At 39.8% G+C, this 20510-nt stretch overlaps 1 protein-coding gene across 1 annotated transcript in view; it reads left to right on the top strand.

The window, feature by feature from the left end:
- The first annotated feature begins 151 nt into the window (after nt 1–151).
- The window catches only part of ROCK1 (Rho-associated, coiled-coil containing protein kinase 1), a 93385-nt gene continuing 73026 nt past the window's right edge, over nt 152–20510 (top strand). Inside the window, exon 1 of the mRNA XM_009331451.1 lies at nt 152–773. Within this exon, the coding sequence (XP_009329726.1) occupies nt 681–773 (93 nt within the window). The 5' untranslated portion in view covers nt 152–680. The remainder of the gene's footprint in view (nt 774–20510) is intronic.

Consider the following 20510-nt stretch of genomic DNA (forward strand, 5'->3'; position numbering starts at 1 on the left):
CAGCCTCTCCCCCCGGCTCGCCCCGGGCTCCCTCGCTCTGTGCCCATGGAAGGACCGACCCCACGGCGCTGAGACACGCCGCCGAGAGGATTTTCCTGCGGTTTTTTCCCCCTCATTTTTGCCTTGTTGGTGTGCCTGCAGGCTTTTGCCTTTTCTTTTTTATTATTATTTTTCCTTTTCTGTTGTTGCTTTTTCTTCTGGTTTTCCGGAAAGAAAGCTGCGGTTCGGAACCTGGCACCGGCCCGCTGCCGCTCCTGCAGGGCGAGGAGGAGGAACCGCTACGCTGGCTCCCAGGGCGGCTTCCCCGGCTGGGAAAATGAGGTTGCTGAGACGCTGGGGCCCGAGTAGAGGAGGGAGGGAGAGGAAACCTGCCGCTGCAGAGTTGTGAGCAGCCCAGAAAAGTGCGTGCGTGCGTGGAGGAGGGGGGAGAAGCAGCCTCGTCCCCCCCGCCGCGGACTCCTAAGGCACTCTCCTTCGGTTTTCTCTCCCCTTGGCGGGGCAGCGTGGGGGACTTGCCTCAGAGACCTCTGTGATTGAAGGGATTTTGCAGGAAGCGCTCCTCAGCCTGGTATAGGCTGTGTGGTTTCTCTTTTGTGCTTGCTTGTTCCTGTTTTTTACTTTTTCATTATTTTTAACCTTACTTTACTCTGGAATAAGGTAAACTTTTTATCTCTGGAAACATGTCGACGGGAGAAAGTTTTGAGTCTCGGTTTGAAAAAATCGACGTGACTCTAAAGGATCCCAAATCCGAAGTGAACGTGGACTGTTTGCTGGTGAGTAGGGAGCACTGATGGGTCCCCGGTCCCGTCTCCCCGAATTTCTTACCCTGTGGGACCGAATCTCGCACTGCCGGCTGAGTCACCACCCTGCTTAACTCCGCACTAGTGTTTTGTTTGCTCAGAGTTGAGCTGAGGGTGCGTGAATGTCTCTGTGCAGGCAGAGCGGCTTTCATGCCAAGGAGGCGCCCGCCCAGTCCTACCTCAGACTTGTCATCTCTCTCGCTTCATGCACCTTTCTTTTCTTCATCGACTGTCATAAGGGGCGGTGGACACTTTGTACAAAGGCATAATTCGTGAGTGCCAGTCCTGTGTGTGAGCAGGAGACTGTAAATAGCTTTGATGTACCAATTCCCTCTTCAACAACTTTTTTCTTTAAGAGTGAGGTCCTCTTATGTTGTGGTTAAGCACTGCAGCACTGACTTCAGCCTGTGTAGTGTACACGTTTGCAAATGGTAACTAATGACGTGTAAAACACAGCTCTAAGATTAATATGCCCTTATGGGTGGGGAAGCAGTCATGACAGGGGTTTAAATGCATTTTAAACTAGCTGGTGGGCTAGGCCTGGGATAGAGGGCTGCTTGGTTATTGTTTCCCTACTTGATCATACCTGATGGTTCAATGGATCTCTCCAGTGCTGTCAGTATTATAATTGCATCATATGAAAGCAAACTTTCTGACATAAAACCAACATCATTTGGTAGTTACTTGACAAAAGTGGATGATATTTTAGTTCTGATTATAAAAAGTACCTCAACAAAGTGTATACCAAATCCAACCAATTTGTTTGGGATGTAGCTGGGTACTTCGATATGCCTAGAGATGCCCTTAAATAGTAGCAAGTTGTGATTTGTGCTTTTATGCTGAAGTAGAGAATTTCTTTTCTTTGTAGCACATGATAAAAGTTCTTTAGTGTATTCTTTTTCTGGCTTTCTGTTGTCAGAGAGGAGAACAAGTAAATTGAATTTGTTCCTACTATGAACTCTGATGTTTGGGGTTGGGGGGCAAGGGAGGCGTGGGGGTGGAGATAGCTCTTAATAGTCATTCTTCATCTGCTGCTGCATGGCTTTTAGCAGAAAGCTCGCTTGAGCATAAGGCGGTGAAGAGGTGAAAAGAATCTAATGAAAGAATCTGTACAAGTTCATGATACTGTGTACTCTGTTTAGCTTATTACTGATTTGTGAGCTTCTGAAGTGTTGACAGGTCAAACCTACATCCCTGGATAAAAGCAGAGCCTAGTGGATGCTGCTGCCACAAGGGAAAATAGCACTGCATCTTCCAGTTAACTTGCTTCTTTTGATCTAGTTTACGTATCTGTCATCTTAGAGCCACAGCCAATGGGAAGAGCTCTGGTGCTTAGGATATACTGTGTCAATTTTGATAACTCAAGACTACTGTCAAATCTGATGTTTTTACACGCAGCTTCTATTGATAGATGTCAAGAGTATAGATCTAATTAAGAATCCAGAGTTTTACATTAACAATGACTCAATTTGCTAGTATGTGCTTTAATGCTGGCCATGCTATGGGGACCTTCCTACAGTGATAGTAAAGAGGTTGCAGGTATCAAACATGCAGTTGATAGTATCTTTAACTGTATTCCTTCACCTTTTAATCAGTTTAAGGGTTTGCCCCTTTTCAGTTATCTTAATTGCGAGTTGGAGCTAAGCTGTAGTCAGTTTGGGAATTAATTTGTTGGAATGCTTCCTGTCATGCTTGTGTAAGGTTTTGGAACATGTGTTTGCATCTTGGATCTTAAGAATGTCTTTCAAAGTGACAATTTTCTAGAAACCTTCTGAGGTTTTTGGGCATACCTTTGTGTATTCTTTTAAAGGCAGCTTCTTATGGTAAAGTCATCAGAATTATGATTTGTGGGTGGTTTTGGTTTTTTGTGAATTTTTTTTTTTTTTAGCTAACCCTAGTTACAGATACTGTTCTTCTAAACTAATACCAATTAAAAAAGAAAGTGCTTCTTCTGAAGAAATCAGCTGGTAGGTTAACTTCATATGTGTTGGGTCACTATATCAATCTCTCTGCTGGCTGGACTTTTACTTTGTTTCATATCTCTCATCCTGAGTTGGTTCTTGGGCTCTTTTCTATAGAATTTAAGTATCCTAACACTTTCTAAAGAGTTTAAGTATTTCACACCAGTTCTTAGTGTGATGACAAGCATCGTTCTTGGCCCAAGGTACTATTTCTATATCAAATCAATTGTAATCTATGTGGATATGTTTTTAAAGAAGAAATGCTTAGGTGTAGGTCTAATTGATATGTACTTAAAATATCTTCCAAGATGAACACCCCATTCCCCTCCCCCCAACTCCCGGTTAAAGAGGGAAATTTGTCAGTCTCTAGGCCTGGTACACTTAAAAAGAAAATGTTTTTTGTGATCAGACGCCATACAAAAAAGAAGAAATCCTTTTTTAAAAAATGTTTTAAATTTAAAAGGTTTTATTTCTTTGATTAAAGTTGTGAATTGATCGTATTTATAATTGTTTTCACTTTTCCTGAGCAAAGGTGTTAGCTAACTGTGTGTATCTGAGTGGTAATATATGAATAACTGATGCACAGACACTTTAAATTCAGCATCTGATGTTCTATACATGTAGGCTTAAAATGCTGGAGTTCCTTTAGTCTCAAAAATAACTTTTTTTTTTGGCTGTGCGAAGAAAAGTCTCAGCAATGCCCTTAGCTTCTCCTATTATGTGTTTATCCTCTTTAGCTTTAATTCGTTTTGCTTCTATTCTTAGCCTTCTTCCCCATCAGTTTGTAGCCCCTGTAGACTAAAAGGCAGGCATGGAATAATCTTTAAATCAGTTTTGTAACCATTTTGGGTTTTGTAAATGTTGTAAGCTAGGTTCTGTATGCTAGAAAGATTCTAAATTTATATGTGAAGTAGTATGAGAACACTAAGAAAAGAAGATGGGGGGGGCTGATACAAAGGAAGGCATGTTACTGTTTCAGGAAGGTGTGGGGGAAGAGTGCTGACAACAGAGCAGGCGGAAAAGACACACTGAAGACTACAGAACTTCAATTTACATGCTGCAGGAAGGAAATTCATAAAGCTGAGGTGCAGGAGAGAGAAGTTTATTTTTCCTGTTTTCTCTTATGCAACTGTAATAAAAACAGAGTAAGAAAACTAAGTTGCAACTGTCTGTAACTAAATTTGTTTCTTTGGGGCTTCCCTGCACTTGATTTAGTACTTGCCTGGGAAATCATAGATAGACTGTCTTTTCTGATGAGCCATGAGAAGGCCAAAGCCTAAGTTCTGTGTAAAGCATGTGCCACAGCATAATGTAGTGCTTTTTCTCAAAATATCAGTTACTAGGAGTCCTACAGTCCTAAAAAGATCTAATAAGACTGTGAAGGCTGCGTTAGATAGGTAGTCACACTTTAGGGTGTGCAATGATCAGATGCTGGTGAATACCATAGGTGTGCTAAGTAGAGCCAAAGGCAATGTAAGGAACTAGCTATTAACTTGAGCTTAATGTCTCATTAATGATATTAAGCAGTGGAAAGTAGTATTCAATGGGCATACTTCTACAACAATTTTGGAATAAACCAGATTTCTTATTCCTCTGTGTTTGTTAATAAATCCTTGGGGTTTATGGGCTTCCAGTTTTTGGAGAATGGGGAGGGAGGGGTGTAACGGATGAATGGATGGAGGACATCTTGACCTGAAGCTGCCTATGCTTTTGATTCAAAAATAACTAGTAAATTTTCATGAAAATGCTTTTTGGTGCTCTCTCTGCTCTGATACTAACTCACAAAGAGTCTTTTCATGTTTTATGTAGACACTTGAGGAACTAAATTATTCAAGTACTTAGTCAATTACTTGAGTAGTTGACTTTTAAAACTTCAAACTTTTCATGGTCTTAATCTTCAAAGATGTCAAATGTTTCACTTATTCAGTAGTTTAGCTTCAAATTAGCTGACAACAGTAAACACTGCATATGACAAACTTGTTTTATCCAGTCTCAAGAGATTTCCATTTTTGTTGCACCAAAAATACACAGGTACAGAGCGTAGTTCACCTGTTTTTCCTAGGTCTATGTAATATTCAGCTAGACAAACTCCTGTTCATCTGTCTTGCATAGGAAAAGGCGAGATGATCTCATCTTTGGGATTTGGAGTTCTAAATCTCTATTGTCACTAGACCTTTTTTCCCTTCTGCTTAACTTGTTAGAAAGCACTTCTGAAGCCCTTGCGATTAGGGATTTGGTAAATAAATAAATAAACCCCTAAAGAATATAACTCAAAGTACCTTTACTTCAGAAGTTCTTATCTGTCAAAATAACTGTTGAAAATCACCTTCACTGAAACTGCATTAACTATACTCTTAGAATCTGAGTGATAAAATGCTAGAGAAACTTGGTATCTGAGAAGTTTACTCATTTGCTAATGAAGCTCATGCATAGAAAAAGCAGAGTTTGAACATTTGCAGAGTGTCAGCTTCAGAATGCTGTAAGTTGTGTGGAGGTAGTTCAAAGTGAGGGGAAATGTCATGATTGACTAAATCTCCTTGGACATGTTTTTACCATTCTTAAGATCCAAGTGCAAGGATCTGTGCTTGGGTTGGGGCAATCACCAGTATCAGTACAGACTGGGTGTTGAATAAATTGAGAGTAGCCCTGCGGAGAAAGACTTGGGGATATTTGGAGAGAATATCTGAATATCCCTGTCTTCTGACAAAGAGAGACTTTTTACCAGGGCCTGTAGTGACAGGACAAGGGACAACGGTTTTAAACTGAAAGAGGGTAGATTTAGATTGGACATAAGGAGGAAGCTTTTTTACTATAAGGGTGGTGAGAACTGGAACAGGTTGCCCAGAGAAGTTGTGGATGCCCCATCCCTGGAAGTGTTCAAGGTGAGGTTGGGTGGGGCTTTTAGCAACCTGATCTAGTGAAAGATGCCCTTGCCCATGGCCATGGGGGTTGGAACTAGATGATCTTTAAAGGTCCCTTCCAACCCAAACCGTTCTGTGATTCTGTAGTTAGATCTAAAATAAGACTTCTGGCTGACCTAGAAATACAATTCTGTCTTCAAGTTACCATGTCCAAGCTTTGTATGCAAAACTGATTATAATTGCACATTAATATTACCTGCTCATCACTAAGAATTATGAAATACATAGGTTGATGTGAAATCAATGATAAAATATGTAACTTGGTATGTTAAAGGTAAAATGCAACTGTAAGTTGGCTTTGGAAATGCAGTAACTTGGTGGATTCTCATTTCAGGTTGCACCTCTTAGAAGACTTTTTTAATATTATGTAAGCCTCTAGAAAGTTAACAGTAGAGATGGCAGGACTGTCAAAATGTTAGCATTTGATTCACAGCATATGGTAGGTTTTATACAGGAATAACAGTTAACTTAGCCAATTCTTCTGCTCATAAAACTAGAGGTCGTAGGAATGTAATTATTTTTCCTATAAAAAGTTTTAATCAAGAACGAGAATAGAAAGTTGATGTTAAGACACGTTTCAACAAGAGGAATTAAAAAAACCAACCAAAACCTGGTAGTAGGTTATAAATGCTCTTACCAAGTAAAAATATTTGTAAACAATGTCATTTTCCCTGACAACTGCAGAGTGTTTTAATTTTTTTGGTGGTGGTGGGAAGGAAGAGGGAAACACCTGGAATTTGTTTGTTGGACAAATTGAAAATCAACCTGTTGGTCTGTAAATCTTTGGCAACAATGATAGCTTCAGGAGCCATGCACTGTAAGCAGATGATACTGGTAGCCTCAAAGTTGCTGTTAGCAGAATTCTCTAGGACATACTTTAGTACTACCTAAAAATAAAAACCTTTTTTAGGTCTCTTACCAATGAATGCTGAGATGTTTTGTCTTGATACAGGATGTTTATCTTGAATTTGAGCGGTCCCAAAACATGTAATTAAAAACTTTTTTTTTTGGTGGATGTTGCTTGATGCTATTTATCGAAACTCCTTTGTCATCAAGAAATTGCACTTCCAAATGGAGATACTGAAAAACTGAACTTCCTTCTTTGAGAACAAAATTAGAGAATGGTTGAAAACTGTTCTGTCTTTGCCTTAATTTGTCCAGTCATTCAAGCAGCAATAAAGCCAGAAGGATGATGAGACAATACTGGTAAAACTGTAAGTACTAAGCAGACAACACCCAGTTACAGCTGATTTAAAACAAATGCAAATAAACCATTTTTTAGCTTTCTTGGTAGTCTGCTGAAATAAACACCTGGATTAACAGTGGTTGAAAAAGAGCCGAAACTTGACCTTTGTGAAGGAGAAAAGTGGTTTGGAGCTGCTCTTGTCCATGTGTCTTGTCTTGTGTTTTGCTCTGCTGAGACGATTGGATCTCCTGTAGTGTAATCTCTAGTCAGGTTTCTTCTTGGGCTTTTCAGTATTGATGGATATCCAAACAGCATTAGCAGAGTATAACATGCCGTGGTGCATCTTCAGTTACAGCAGTCTAGAGGCTGTCTAGACAAGCAGCAGTTGCTTGGTCCAGTTAGCTACCCATCTTGCTAAGGGAGAACCGGCACAGGATTGGTACCAGCTTCTAACTGGAGCACAGGTCAAAGTCTATTCTGGTACTCAAAATCTTGTAAAGGATTGGCTTTAACTAACTGGAATATTGCCACTCCTTGTCAATATTTATATAATACAAACTGTCATGGGGACAGTACGTAAGATCCCTTTATAATTTAAATCCAACTGCTGATTTCTTTATTTCAGCTTTCCCTCTTTAGTTTCTTATATGCGTTCATTTTTTTTCTTTTATGGAGTTGAGAAATATGTGAAAGTTTTCTTGTTTTTTCAGTTGCATGGTCTGAGATGATGCAAAGAGCTGATGCTTGGAAACGTCTGTAGAAAACACTACACAAACTAAGGCTTTATTTTGGACTGTAGGTTGGAACTACCTAAATGTGTTTCTAGCTTTTGTGTGTCCAGGCTACAGAACTTATTGTTGATCTGGAAACACAAGTTGAATACGTACTTGTTTTTTCCTACAGATCTTCATGAGTCATAATATTCACTTAAAAAAAAATAACTAAGAAAGCCTTGAATTCTAATAGTTATGCAAATATTGAGTAATTATGTCTTCATCTTTTTTCTCTTAAGCTGCATAGTGTTCAGATAGTGCTGCATTGTACTCAGATGTATTAAATTCTAAGGTATGAACATATTCAGAGGAAAACTGATACTTCCTGATAAAGTCTATTGATGTTAGATATCCACATATAAAATGCATTCGTACAAGATGGCTGTTTTCCCATGTAGTCACTGACTGCTATGAAAATATTGTTTCTCTGGAGGCTGGGCTTCTTTTTTAGCAGATAAATAATGCCCAAAAAAATGTCCTGACTGCATGAAATTAAGTATGTCATCTGGAATGCACTTTCCAAAGAAGAGGCCAGAAGCTTCTCCTGACATCTGGAGATTTCAGCTAGGACAATTTACCCTGTTTTGTGGTTGGGGAAGTTATTTTTTTCAGAAGATGTTTAGTAGGACTTGTTATTTCGAATGGGAAAACGTGAAGGAAGGATGGTCAGGGCATTCATCTCATTCTGGCCACTGATAGATGATACTACGCTTACTATTCCAAGAAAATGGAGATCTTGAGATAAAAACATGTTAGTTATGTCCATATTTTCGTTAGAAGCTTCTAAAGAAAACTCAACAATTTGTTTCTTCTCTCTAAATCAGTTACTTTGGAAGATGATTTGGAAGTCTGCCTTTTTAATATTTAATACCATGTGCACGGTGAAAGTCGTATTTCGTTGATTACAAGTGATCATTATTTCACAGAATGATTGAGGCCAGAAGGGACCTCTGGAGGTCATCTTGTCTAACCCCCCTGCTCTGGCAGGGCCACCTAGAGCAGGTTGCCCAGGATGGCTTTTGAATATCTTAAAGGAGGTAGACTCCACAACGTCTCTGGGCAACCTGTAATTTTCTACTTCTCAGCAGTACATTTACTTGGTTGATGCTTCATAGCGGAGAATAAAATTAACTGCAACTAAACAGAAAAGTCATCAGTACTGACTTTGCATTTATTTGCGGAGTTCTCTAAGTGTTTTGGCCACCTTAACTTGGTCAGTAAACCTCTTTATAACCCAAATAACTTTCTTCTGAAAAGCATCTGCCACAGAAGACCAGAAGGAACTTTCTGTGTGGAGGCAATTGTAGATTTGGAGATTTTAAACATAAGGGTTCATATCTGAGAGGAAAGTTGCTGTGAATTGATAAGCTCATTAAATTTACTTTGTGACTGCAGTTGAAATAGATTAGACATGAATTCTTCTGTTGGAGGAAAAAAGGAAGAGTTAATGCCTTGCTCTGATGTCCAATTTACAGTCCAGTAGTGCTACTTCAGTTTTTCCATGATTCTGAACCTTGGTAGCATTGTGTTTTCTATATCTGTCTGTGTACCTCATTCTCCTTCTGACAAGCAGTGAGCGAGGCTGGGTAGGACTTTTATTGGCATGGCAATGTGGAAGACTCTTTGACATCGATGGGGCAGGAACCCGTCACTGGGAGATAGGTGAAGAGGGAGAAGAGACTGCCTGTGGTAGAAGCTGAAGTGCAAGGTGTCAGTACAACAAGCATCATCTTCCTGGAGTATGGATGACAGAGTCCAGCACATTAATTCCACCATTGAGATCTAGGAGCACCTTTGACAACAAGTGTGGAGTGACTCTATGTTAAGGTACTTAGGAGTGGAGGAAGCCTCTCCAGCCAGGAGATGATAGAGTAGGAGCAGATGGGGAAGATCCTTCAGGGGGGAGCAAGACTGAAGGTAGGACAATGCGTTTGTGCTGGTTATACTTGCCCCATGCCTTTTCACAGATGCCAGGTTGCGCAGAACAATATCAGACATGACATGAAGCTGTAGTTGAAAATAGAGGCAATACTGGTGCCTCGTAACTTTGTCTTGATACTACGTGCTACTGTTAGAGGTGGAATCATAGAATTTCCTCAAGAGACCTTCTTTGTTATGAAATCTTATTATACCAATATATTAATATACTAATATCTTCTTAGAAAGTAGCTGTGATTGTAGGCATGGAAAGAATCCTGTCAGTATTAAGCTGAGAGAATTTACTCACCCCTTGCAAAGAGGAAAGGTTCTTCTGCCACTTCAATCCACCTAGCAGTTTGTTTATTGCTCTAATACAGCTTCTGTGAGCTGCTGTCCTCCTTAAACTCCAGTTACAAAGTTCATTGGCAATTAAACAATTGCCATCATACTGATGGTATGATTTGTGGTGGTTTTGGGACCATTCAAACCTGCTATTACATGCTATATATCCTCTTTTGTAGGAATACAAGGCCAAAAATGGTGCCAGCCAAATGGTAGACTTATTAGGAGTTGAAGTTTTTGCTCTGCTAGCATTGGCAACAATTGTCATGGCTTTTGAAACAGGGGCTATTGTTGCCAACACTAGCAGAGCAAAGGCGGTGACGGAAATAACAAAATGCCCATTAAGGGCTACGGAGTGAAAGCTGAACTATTGATGTGAGTGTGTGTTTTGTTGGGTTGGTTGTTTTTTTTTTTTAAAGTACACTGAATCTGGAATTAGAGATGTCATTAAGAAGCTAGGCTCTCTTTGTAGAGCATAGATTAGTGTGCTTCCTGGAAGAGCCTTTTGTCTTCTGTCTTTTAATGAAATGTTTGTGGCTATTTTCAGCCTTTCTCATACCCCACAAACTGTTTTGTGCATGTGGTTTCTGGACATAGCATGACCTTAAAGTGGTTAGAGATGCTTTTGGCTTGTAAAATCAGATGGCGGGAGAGATCTTCAGAACTAGTCACACTGTGGTTCTGAAACAAGCAGTGAAGACTCTTGTTAGGAAGACCATATTCAGGAGAATTTATCTAAATGGGTTATTTATCTAAAGAACACAGTTGTAACACAAAGAAGGTCTTGTACCAAGTAACTTGCACACTCAGAGCTGTTCATTGATTCCACTTGGCAGATTGGATTGGAGTAAGGCAAGGACTAAAAGTCTCTCTTGCTTTTAATTCTTGATGAGTGTAAGGTCAGAGAAGTCTTTGAAGTTTTCTCCTATTGTTTCTTTTCTGTCCTAAAATGCCTTCAAGCTCTCATAACAAAGCTTTTATCCTTCTTGATGCGATGTATACACAACACTATTTTCATTAGTAGTTTGGACTTGAGATGTAATCAAAGATGCTATTTAGAGGAAAAATTGGAGTGTTACGATGCTGGTGCTACTGGAGCTGCTTTAGTTCTGGGACTGCAACTGTAAGTGACTCCTATGTAACTTTCTGCCTTCTGTACAGTACAATTGATTTTGGCTAGCATCAGGGAAGAGTCCGGATGGCTGCGTTGTTCTTGACCTTACCTTTTCTTTTGGTCATGACAACCTCCTCTTTGAGCTCCTGGCAAAGAGGCAAGTCAGGTCGACTTCACCTTCATATAAAGAATAGTTTCTATCATAGTTCTTGATAAGTTCATGGGAAAGAAGGGTCTGAGAACCACTGATTTTAGGGGAAAGAAAAAAGGAATTTTTTTTATATACCTTTTTTCATTGCAGTTTGTCAAACTCATAGACGTGGTCAGGAATAAAAGGAAAGATTGATTAAAACCATGTATTTGCAGGTTGGGAAGTTTCTTCCCAAGTTTTTGATGCCCTGGGAGTAGAAACTTATTTTCAATTTAAGATTCAACAGGAATTTGCAGCTGAAGATCTTCCTTCAGATCAAGCTGTCTTGTGAGATGTTGACTAACTGTACCAAAACAGGACATCTTGAGGGCGCTCACAAGGCATGTGTGGGACAACCAGGGCATCAGGCCCAGCCAGCACGGGTTCATGGAAGGCAGGTCCTGCTTGACCAACCTGATCTCCTTCTATGACCAGGTGACCCGCCTAGTGGACAAGGGAAGGGCTGTGGATGTGGTCTACCTGGACTTCAGTAAGGCCTTTGACACCGTCTCCCACAGCATTCTCCTGGAGAAGCTGGCGGCTCACGGCTTAGACAGGTGTACTCTGCGCTGGGTAAAAAACTGGCTGGACGGCCGGGCCCAGAGAGTTGTGGTGAATGGAGTTCAATCCAGTTGGCGGCCGGTCACGAGCGGTGTTCCCCAGGGCTCAGTATTGGGGCCAGTTCTGTTCAATATCTTTATCAATGATCTGGATGCAGCGATCGAGTGCACCCTCAGTAAGTTTGCAGACGACACCAAGTTGGGCGGGAGTGTTGATCTGCTCGAGGGTAGGAAGGCTCGGCAGAGGGACCTGGACAGGCTGGATCGATGGGCCAAGGCCAACTGCATGAGATTCAACAAGGCCAAGTGCCGGGTCCTGCACTTCGGCCACAACAACCCCATGCAGCGCTACAGGCTTGGGGAAGAGTGGCTGGAAAGCTGCCTGGCCAGCAGGAGCAGGGAAGTGATAGTGCCCCTGTACTCAGCACTGGTGCGGCCGCACCTCGAATACTGTGTTCAGTTTTGGGCCCCTCACTACAGGAAGGACATTGAGGTGCTGGAGCGTGTGCAGAGAAGGGCAACGAGGCTGGTGAGGGGTCTGGAGAACAAGCCTTATGAGGAGCGGCTGAGGGAGCTGGGGTTGTTTAGCCTGGAGAAAAGGAGGCTGAGGGGAGACCTCATTGCTCTCTACAACTACCTGAAAGGAGGTTGTAGCGAGGTGGGTGTTGGTCTCTTCTCCCAAGTAACTGGCAAAAGGATGAGAGGAAATGGCCTCAAGTTGCACCAGGGGAGGTTTAGATTGGATGTAAGGAAAAATTTCTTTACTGAAAGAGTAGTTAAACATTGGACCAGGCTGCCCAGGGAAGTGGTTGAGTCACCATCCCTGGAAGTATTTAAAAGACGGGTAGATGAGGCGCTTAGGGACATGGTTTAGTGGGCATGGTGTTGTTGGTTTGACGGTTGGACTCGATGATCTTGAAGGTCTCTTCCAACCTTAATGATTCTATGATGCTATGATCTTTAATTTTCCATCTTTCTTGTGTGTTTCAACATCAGCAAACTTACCTTCCAGTGGTGTTGCATTACTCACGTTTTTTTGGGAGGAAATAAGTATCCAACAAAGGTGTATTTTAGAAACAATTTGATGAAATGGTAAGCTTTCTTCTGCAAGAGTAGTTATCAGTCAAGTCTTTACATTTAATTTAAAAAATTTGTCTTATGAAGTGATGAGTTAGCAAAAGTGAAAAAAATGAAATACGGATATGAGTTTTTTAAGAATTACTTTCAGAAGTAATTTGATGTTTTCACAAAATATATTTATTTTCTCAGAGGAGTTGGAATCAACATAACCTTTTTCAAAACAATGGAAAAAGGCACAATCTTTTTTTTAACAAGTAACTTGCAACTTTGAGCTAAAGCTCATACTTAAGATTAGACAATCTCCTGTAGATTTTGCTTGCCTTGGAATTGCATCATGATAAACAAATGGTTTTCAGGTATAATGAAGTGCAGCTTATCCATCCTAGAACTATAGAAATGAGCTGTTTTATTAGTTAAGCCTCCTTTCTTCATCTAGGAGAAGGTGGAAGCAGTATCAACCAAAAGAGCTCATGCTTAAGTTGGGCAAGATACCTGTGTCCTCAGCTCTGCAAAACACAAGAATCACTTAATTTTTTAATACAGAAGGGGGATGTCTGTTATCAAGATCTCACGTTCTTCACTGTTCAGATCAGTTAATTTCTGTTTCACTTCTACTGCAGAAGAAGTAAAGAAGTAATCAAGTTCTGATAGAGGAGGAGCAACTAATTGGGCAGATGACAAAAAATTTTGTCAGTAATGCCAATCCTGTCTATTCATAGGCTCTTGAGTTAATTTTTAAACTTGTGCAGTGGATATTTGTCTACCATAAATTACTTCATTCTTAATAGTTTTAAAAAAGAACTGTTTATTCGTTTGACTTTGGCATTGTGGAAAGTCAATCATTCCATTTAAATACTTTCTCTTATTTGAGTACAAATCAAATCTTGCCTGAAAAGACAGAGAAGTTGAAATCAAAGTTGGTGTGCTGTATTATCCTCTTTTTTTCCTCCTACTTAGTAAATGAAATATCAACAAATAGGAGGCATCAGTGCAATATCAGACTGATATTGTCCTTTTGTACTTTTGAATATTCCTAACTGTAGAACACAAAACACTTCACTTACAGGGTGATGATAGGGGACAAGAACCAAAAAAAAAACCTCTTTGTGTAAAAGGAAGTCTTGTCTGTCTGTAAGATATAAATACAAATACAAGGTTTGGAAAATGAGCAGAGAAATTAGGAAGATTGTAATTAAAGATGATTTCGGGGTTGGAATTGTTTGTTTGGCCTATGGTGACTTAAGTCAGGGTTTCCTGATTTCTTCAGGCTTTTTGTGAGACTGTTTTGAATTTCTATTTCTACCCCCCGATTTGTGGGTTTGATGGTGTGGAGGCAAGTTACTGTTTGTACTCTTTTTAAGAGGTAGGGAAATTTCACTGGTAGTACCATGGCGTATTTGAAAAACAGACATCAAGCTTCAAGCACATGTGGCAAATATCAGTGACCAAAAAAGACTCCACAAGACGACTTTAAACTAAGTCAAAAGGAAGGTGTGAGTCTGTTTATAATATACCAGTGAAGATGTGGTGTTAAACTGTGCTGTTTTAATATAAGCCATTGCTTTCAGATTCTTAAGTATTTTGAGTTAGAGTTGTATTTTCTTTAGTTACAGATGTTCCTACAGATAAATAGGGGAAACTAATTTATCAGAACGTGGACTTCTGACTGCAAGATACTTTTAAGTAAAGAAAATTAGTTTCTCTGTGTATTAGTGTATATTAGTATGAGCCTAAAAATTACTTTGCTTCAGTATAATAAGTAAATTTTTACAATGCCTTAACTGTTTTAGTAGCATGGAAACTTTAATGTTCATTGGTCTCAAACTTTGCATAAACTGTGTGGTAGGGATTTATTGTATTTTCTAGGGGCAAAATTGGAGACAAATTAAGAAGAGCTTAATGAAATTTGATGCTTTTTATGGAAAAAAATCAGTACTGCCTGACTGACTGAGTTCTGTTGTGTGTGTATACGAAGCTGTTAAAATGAAGATGTGTGCATTTTAAACTACAGTTAAACTTATAAACTGCTAAGTATCCAATGCTCAGTTGTGTAACAGGAGGCTGTTCCTGTTTGCCGTAGTTTCCAGTGGTGTAATCACTGGGGGAAAGGAGGAAAGATCACTAAAATGTTCTATTGACCTAAATAGTTTGAGGGTTGTAATAAATAAAGTTCATTAGTTCTCTGAAACAATTCTCCTTCTTGTTAGCCTTACATATTGAGTAAGTAGTGTTTTTTCTACCTTAACAAATTCACGTGCAACTATTGCTTGCCTTTTACTTTACTTCTGAAGGTGTGCTTCACAGGTTTCCAGGAAAGCCTTTCTGTGAAAAGCTTCATTAATCACTTGAGATTATCATTAAATAAATGAGTTGGCTATAAAGGAAAGATTTATGTTCAGTACATTCATGGTACTTATATGTGTGTGTATATATATATATGATGAAAAATATTAAGTCCTGACATGCATTTTCCTTTAAAATAAAAACCTTGCAAATTCAGTTGAAGTACTCTAAGCTTCAGAATAATTTATAGTTTTTTATTTTCAATACTGTGAAATTAGTTTCCTACTCTAGATTTTGTTAGAAGGAACTATGATGAGAATATTTCTATATCCTGTATAATGACACCAAAATGGCACAAGGAATTATCTGCATAAAGTTTGCTAATATGTAGTTGAATTAGAGTTAATTTTGGTGAGACATCAAATATACTATTTTAAAAATATCTCAAAAGATAATCTTGGTGGTCAGTGGTTTTTACTCAGGATGGCAGCCTGTCACAAGTGGGGATCCCTTCCAGGGATGGATACTGGGCCTCACGCTGTTCAACATCTTCATAAATGATCTGGATGATGGGATTGAAAGCACCCTCACCAAGTTTGCTGATGACACTAAACTGGGTGGTGAGGTGGACCCTTCGGAAGAGAGACCTGGACAGGCTGGAAGAGTGGGCAAGTAAGAACTGTATGAAGTTTAACAAAGACAACTGCAAAGTCCTGCACTTGGGACGACGTAACCAAAGAGCCCAGTACAGGCTTGGATCTATGTGGCTGGGGAGCAGCCTTTCTGACCTGGGGGTCCTGGTGGACAACAAGCTGAACAGGAGTCAGCAGAGCACTGCTGCAGCAATACAGGCAAACTGGATCCTGGGCTGCAACTGCAGGGGTGTTACTAGCAGAGATGGAGACGTGATCATCCCACTCGGTGCTGGTCAGGCCACACCTGGAGTGCTGTGTCCAGTTCTGGTTCCCACAATTCAAGACAGACACAAACAGACTGGAGGGGGTCCAAAGGAGGGTCGCAAAGATGATCAAAGGGCTAGAGAACCTGCCTTGTGAGAGAAGACTGAAGGAGTCTCCCTGAAGAAGAGAAGGCAGGGGGGACCTCATCGCAGTATTCCAGTACTTAAATGGCAGCTATGAAGAGGATGGAGGCTATTTTTTCACAAGGAGCGACATAGAGAAGACAAGGGGTAACGAGTGCAAGTTGCACTGGGAGAGGTTTCGTGTATATATATATATAAGGAAGAAATTTTTTACAGTGAGAACAATCAGTCACTGGAACAACCTCCCCAGAGACGTGGTAAAGTCCCCATCGCTGGAGGTTTTCAAGATGGCGAGTGCTAGATAATCTCATCTAGGCTACCTTTCCCATGAAAGGTTGGACCACATGACCTTTCAAGGTCCCTTCCAATCTGGGCTGTTCTATGGTTCTGTGATTCTCAAGCTTTTGAGAAAATACCTGTACGGTGTTTCACTGGTTGGTTTTCCCTTTGTCTTTTTCTAGCTTTGGTTTCAAAGCATCAGTGAAGTTCTTGAATCAGTGCAACAATCTGTTTGCAGCAGTGTGAGTTAACCACACAGTGATTACATATAGTATATGTACAAATTACTTTCTCAGCCGTAGCTATCAAGGCCCTGTTTTCTGAGGTGACACCATAACAGGATATGGCAGCTATGCTGAGCAGCGCAATGTTCATGTCGTTTGTCTTGTAACATCAGATCTGGTCAGAATAAAAAAAAAAGAAACAGACTTAAGGAGAAAAATCTTAATGGTGTGAAGAGATGGAGGAAACTCAACCATACACAACAAATCTAGTTTCTAAATGGACAAAAAGATAAACTGCGGTTAGATATTTTCTTAAATATTTTTCATCCTAAATGGTGACTATAAATTGCAATTGTATCTAAATTTTTAAAAAAGAAAAACAATAGGAAAAGCAGCTCCTATAGAGTTAATTTTTTCTCTTTGTGGCACTTAATACCTTTCAAGTGAAGATGAACTCTTATCTGGAAGGAAGAAAAAAAAATATTCTCAAGATTTAAACCAGCAAGTTCAAATTATCCATTTAGGTTGAGAAAAGATCTCTGCTAAGCTAAGGGGAACTTGCAAAATGATCAGGAGCTAGTAGGAGTTCTTATGCACTCAGTAGGTTTTGTCTCATGATGGCTTCAGGTGAGAAGTTGCTCAATTAGTATATAACGCTCCAAATTAAGAATTAGCATAGAATGAAGTTTTCAGTAAATGGGATGTAATTCTTTTTCATTAGTATGGTAGTAATACAGATAATTTGAATTATGAAAGATTGCTACCATATACAGTTAACTGTAGCCAAGCAACAGTTAAACTGCATATCTTCATGCAGTAAAACTTATTTGGGCATAAAATCATGACTTCAAGTATGCATATCAATATGCTTTCAAAAGATAACTGAAGTAGTTGGATTAATCTGGTGTCATTCTGATGGAGCCCCAAGAATTAAAAAAAAAAAAAAGCCTGGTCTGTGCTCTGATTTCAAGTGTATTTTTTTCTCAACAGATTATTATTCTGTAGTAAAAGTGCCAGAGATTAATTTTAGAATTTCACTTTTACAATCAGAGAGGTGTTAGGGTGATCTATAGCAACAACCCCCAGGTCAGTGTCCATCAAGAGTGAGGCCACAGTCTTGCTGCAACAGCATCTTGTCTCTGTTTTGTAAATCAGCACCTAATATAGCTACTGCCCTTGTGCTACATGTGATAGCTGTAGAACTCAGGTAAATTTTAAAAGGCATATATCTTTCTTTAATATTTTTGGCTTTTTTTTGGGGGGGGGAGGGGGGCAGGTACCATGATTAATAGCAGGAGATGTATTAGATAAAATAAAAGTGCATCAGAAAAACTCAGTGGAAAGAGCAAATCAAATACCAGCTAGTGCTTTCGGTCTTTTCTTGGTTGCAGTTATGTAAGGCTATTGGCATCTTCCATTCACTTTTGAAGAAAGTGGCTGCTCCAACATCTGCTGTGCCAAATGGGCAAATTCAAGTTCTGTTACTGTGGTGTGGCAAGGAAAAGAGGTTAAATCAGGATATCTTTTAGTCATACTTTTACCATCAGCTGTTTGTATTTTAACTAGTTCAGAATACAGTGTGTTGGTAGTTGACTCGACAGAACTGAAGATGTAAGCCACGCTTATCTTTTAAGACACTTAAAGGTATGCTTTTCCCTTTTTACAGAAAGCAGCAAATTTATTCTGAGGATGGGATGAGAAATGTAAGCTATAGTATCTTATTGGCTGTGCCATTCTTAAGGTCACAACAATCCCATGCAATGCTACAGGCTTGGGGAAGAGTGGCTGGAAAGCTGCCTGGTGGAAAAGGACCTGGGGGTGTTGGTCGACAGCCAGCTGAGCATGAGCTGGCAGTGTGCCCAGGTGGCCAAGAAGGCCAATAGCATCCTGGCCTGTATCAGAAATAGTGTGGCCAGCAGGAGTAGGGAAGTGATTGTCCCTTTGCACTGGTGAGGCCGCACCTCGAATACTGTGTTAAGTTTTGGGCCCCTTGCTACAAGAAAGACATGGAGGTGCTGGAGCATGTCCAGAGAAGGGCAACGAGGCTGGTGAGGGGTCTAGAGAACAAGTCTTATGAGGAGCATCTGATGGAACTGGGGTTGTTCAGCCTGGAGAAAAGGAGGCTCAGGGGAGACCTCATCGCTCTCTACAACTACCTGAAAGGAGGTTGTAGCGAGGTGGGTGTCGGTCTCTTCTCCCAAGTAACTAGCGATAGGACGAGAGGAAATGGCCTCAAGTTGCGCCAGGGGAGGTTTAGATTGGATATTAGGAAAAACTTCTTCACCGAAAGGGTTGTCAAGCGTTGGACCAGGCTGCCCAGGGAAGTGGTTGAGTCACCATCCCTGGAGGTATTTAAAAGCTGTGTAGATGTGGTGCTTCGGGACATGGTTTAGTGGTGGACTTGGCAGTGCCAAGTGGCACTGGATGGATTTGATGATCTTAAAGGTCTTTTCCAACCTAAACGATTCTATGATTCTAAGATCTTAGTGCTGGCTCTGCCATACTTTATTGATGGCTTTGGCATTTTGCTAATTAAAAATCAAAATAGTTTTTGACATGCTCATGATACTGAACGGTGTCTGGAACCAGAGTGAGTCAGGTTGTAGGGTCTTCAGAAGATTTTCAGTTGTTAAGATTAACTTTTATGTAGAAACAGCATGTGAGAATTTAGAACTACTCCACTCAGCTCTTTTCCTGAACTTTCTTGCTCTTGTCTTCTGAACAGCCATGAACTTTCATATGGGTTTTCAGAAGGAATAACTTGTCTGTTCATAGATGGGTTTGGTTTGACTCGATGTTAATCTTCTGCTGTATTCTTATTTCCTTACAGCAATATGTACAAATAAGAGGTATAGTCAATGATATCATAAGTGATATAGTCACCTTTCAACCTGCATTCTCATTTATAAAAATTGGCTTTTAAATGAATCTGTTAAACTGGACTAAGTGTCATTTATCTTCCAGAGAATAAATGGATTAAGAGGTTTTTCAGTGAGGTAAGATTATATGAGTTGAGTTTTGTCATGTCATAGTTTGGTAGGTAGGTAAAGGGACAAAATTATTAAGAAAGGACCAGCTCACATGCTTGTCTCTTAAATCCAAATTGGAAGGAGCCAGAAAGAAAGCTCTAAACATTTGTTTGTGATATGATCTTAAAGTTGATCTACAGTGATTCAAAAAAGAGAGGAAATTCCGTTCTTTTTTATTCACTCCAAGTCATACAATGAGGTATCTTGACTGAAGCAAGTAAGGGGTTTTTTGAGTGTGTTTTACATGATACTATTAGATTAAATGCTGCATTGCTTGTCATCTCTGAAGACTTTGTCTTAAGCATAGAGCTTTGCATCATGAACTGCTTGTAATTTTTCAAGTGCAAAAGAATGCATGTCTCTGTTGCAGGTTTTGGTCCTTCATTTCTCTTGCCAAGCAAGCAATTTTTAAAATGTGAATCAAAATAAGAGTGATAGGTCAGGTTTTTTGATTATTTTTAAGGGCTTATTGTTTGGGATGTGTAAATGTATGTATACAGAATGTACACACACGCACACTTTCTGCTGTTAGACCTCTCCTAATGCCAAATGGTTGGTTTTTTTCCTTTTCTAAATCAAATTGCTTATCTGTAATTCAGAGTTTAGTTAACTTTAGTAACAGTTTACTTCAATGCCAGTGCGTTCTGTTTAAATACCACAAAAGATGTAACTGTTTTCTTAATTTCCTCTTAAGTCTCTGTGGCTAGGTAAGTATGTTCAGTTATAAAATGACCATGATTGGTAACAAGTATCTGTTTCCAAAATGACTGTTTACATGCATGTATTTATGTAGTTCTTCAAAAAGT

This window comes from Pygoscelis adeliae, unplaced genomic scaffold, assembly GCF_000699105.1.
Source record: "Pygoscelis adeliae isolate BGI_AS28 unplaced genomic scaffold, ASM69910v1 Scaffold108, whole genome shotgun sequence".
In the NCBI taxonomy this organism is placed as follows: Eukaryota; Metazoa; Chordata; class Aves; order Sphenisciformes; family Spheniscidae; genus Pygoscelis; species Pygoscelis adeliae.